Here is a 2,500-nt window from a genome sequence, read left to right on the forward strand (position 1 = left end):
TCAAAATTTTGAAAGAGCTGATCACACCAGACGACGCCTTGGAATGGATTGACTGATTATTCCCTCGTGCTTGGAGATCTAATTGTTGGTGTGATTGAAGTGTTTTCGTTGATTGTGAAGGTATATATACCCTTTGATTTAATTTTAATTTCATAAGTGACTGCCGTTGAAAATTACGTGGAAAAAACAATTTTTTTTTTTGTATTAATGCTATACAATGTCTGCAGCTACTGATTATCAAGTAATCGTGATATCATGAAGGTGAAATTCTTCTTAGGATTCCGTGGCAAGCAAAGCTCAATGAATTTATCGCTCGATGTGCCCGTACGTACCGTGGATTCGGTTTTGATTTAATTATGGCCATGATAAAAGCTTGTACGTTTCGCAAGTTTGATCGCACGTATAACTGTAGCAGAATGTCTTATTACTACAGAATGATTTTCATATTGTTTGTAGAATAATGGCCACTGTTCGAGGGATGGTATGTTTGAAGATGATGATAGCCACAGTCATTTTAGCACAGTCATCCCAATCCAAAGTAAATAATGCTAACAAAGAGGGAAAAGTTGCCGCGAGCAATAAAGGTAACAATAACTCCCTAAATAATAGACCTTTGCAATATAGTATGAAGAGCAAGCTTCACAGCGCGTCACACTCATGAATGGAAGCAACGTAAAGGCCCGTTTACAGTGCAACGCGCCTTACCGTGGCCACCCAACAAACTTTCACATTTGACAACTGGGTGTAAGTACGAGAACTCAATAACCCATGCAATGGTTATGCAACGGTATTCAACTTACAACCGTGCAAACTTTGCAAGGAGGGGTGACTGTCAATCAAGTTCGCACACTCTGATTGGCGTATAAGTTTTAAAAACCTTTGTTAGGTGGCCACGGTAAGGCGCGTCGTACTGTAAACGGTTTCGACATTTGACCAACATTCGTTCAACAAAAGTTGAAAGGATGTTGGGCAAATGTTGGACGCAAAAAACAAAGTTGTGCGGAGACCCTTTAAACGGCTCCAATTCGCTAACAAAAGAACCAACACTTTCGCGAAATATGATTGCGAGGAACTAAGAACCAGAAACCAGTCTCTCTCGTCCAGATAAACTACGCCACATTGACTTTTGCGGCCTGATGTGAGCCTGCGTGTGTTCGACAAGTGTTGAACAGTGTTCAAACGACTTCAACACCATTCAACATTTTCCAGAACAAAGGAAAAGTTGAATCGATGTTTGAATGAAAGTTTAAACAGATTTAAACTTGATCGAACACGCTTTCAACAAGCTTTCGACATTTTTTACGCTTTCAATAATGTTGGACGACCTGTTCAAACGCACCGAATATTTGGTTCAACAAAGTGTTGAATGCATGTTGAAGCAAGTGTTGAAACCGTATGCAGCGCTTCGAATGGGCAAAATCACGCGTCTCAGGATCCAAAGTAATTGGACTGCAGAGACAGTGACCAAGAAAAGCATGGGCTTAAGTAAAATGCGAACCCAAGTTGTTTCGATACTTTCTGGCAAGTATTATTCTTGGCCTAGAAAAACGCATCAGTGCAATACAGTGTTTAGGACGTGCGTCCAAACAAATTAGGGAGCTTTAAAAGCACGCCACGTCTTGGAGACAAGGTGAACATTTCGCATGCCCCGAAAGTAGTGTCTCCCAGATATTTAAGCAAAATAAGCAAACAAGGTTGCTGCCCGGAATAAACAGACAGACGTACTGTTACCTGCGATCAGGCGTTCTTTTCTTTAGCGAGGGTATGAAACATAGGGAACTGGGACGGCGGAGCGTATTTTGTATTGGGAAGGGGGGGAGGGGAGGCTAACTGGTAGTTCTGAGGGAATTCTCCGCCAGAAATTTTGAAATCTTGAGGCTCGGAAATGCTACTTTAATTTCAGCATTCTCGACGAGATATCAAAAAAACTAACGTTTATTCCCGTCCGGTTGCCGTTCGGAATTAAGCTCCCTATTTGTGGAAGGCAGGTACTTCATCAATACGTTAACCTTGAGGTAAAAACCAAATTTTGAAGCTTTGTGAATATAGACCTCTTTCATAATGGCGGCCAAATAAAATATTCCTCGGTGTTAGTAAGAGATAAATACTAATAAACCTTTCTAGTCTCGCTACGACGAGCAAATTTCAAAAGAACGTTTGTTTCAAAATGAGGGCCTTAGGTCTAATTCACCTAAATGCAAAAGAATGTAAATGTGGTCGCAATTTATGAAAGTGGTCTGTAGTTTTGGAGTCGTAAGCCAGAGTAAAAAAATGAATAAAAGTAACAGTCTTGCATGAAAAATCCACATTCAAGAACCCTATATGTTCTACCTATTGTGCATAAAATCAATTAGTTGTCAGAACGGGATTTAACCGCATGGCATGACTTCTTAGAAGACTGTGCAGGGTGAATAATTCCCGCCACGCGGCAAAGTAACTACACCACTCTGACGAAGTTGCCGCTTAATTCCTTCGATCTCCCTACAGAAATTGAAAAGAC

At 40.8% G+C, this 2,500-nt stretch overlaps 1 protein-coding gene across 1 annotated transcript in view; it reads left to right on the forward strand.

The window, feature by feature from the left end:
* LOC138041207 (uncharacterized) overlaps positions 1–2,500 on the forward strand; it is a 5,673-nt gene that overhangs the window by 260 nt on the left and 2,913 nt on the right. The window contains exons 1-3 of the mRNA XM_068886978.1: positions 1–120; positions 457–584; positions 2,488–2,500. The exon at positions 1–120 is cut by the window's left edge and continues 260 nt beyond it; the exon at positions 2,488–2,500 is cut by the window's right edge and continues 164 nt beyond it. Of these exons, the coding sequence (XP_068743079.1) occupies positions 461–584; positions 2,488–2,500 (137 nt within the window). The 5' untranslated portion in view covers positions 1–120; positions 457–460. The remainder of the gene's footprint in view (positions 121–456; positions 585–2,487) is intronic.

Source organism: Montipora capricornis, chromosome 3 (genome assembly GCF_036669925.1).
Source record: "Montipora capricornis isolate CH-2021 chromosome 3, ASM3666992v2, whole genome shotgun sequence".
In the NCBI taxonomy this organism is placed as follows: domain Eukaryota; kingdom Metazoa; phylum Cnidaria; class Anthozoa; order Scleractinia; family Acroporidae; genus Montipora; species Montipora capricornis.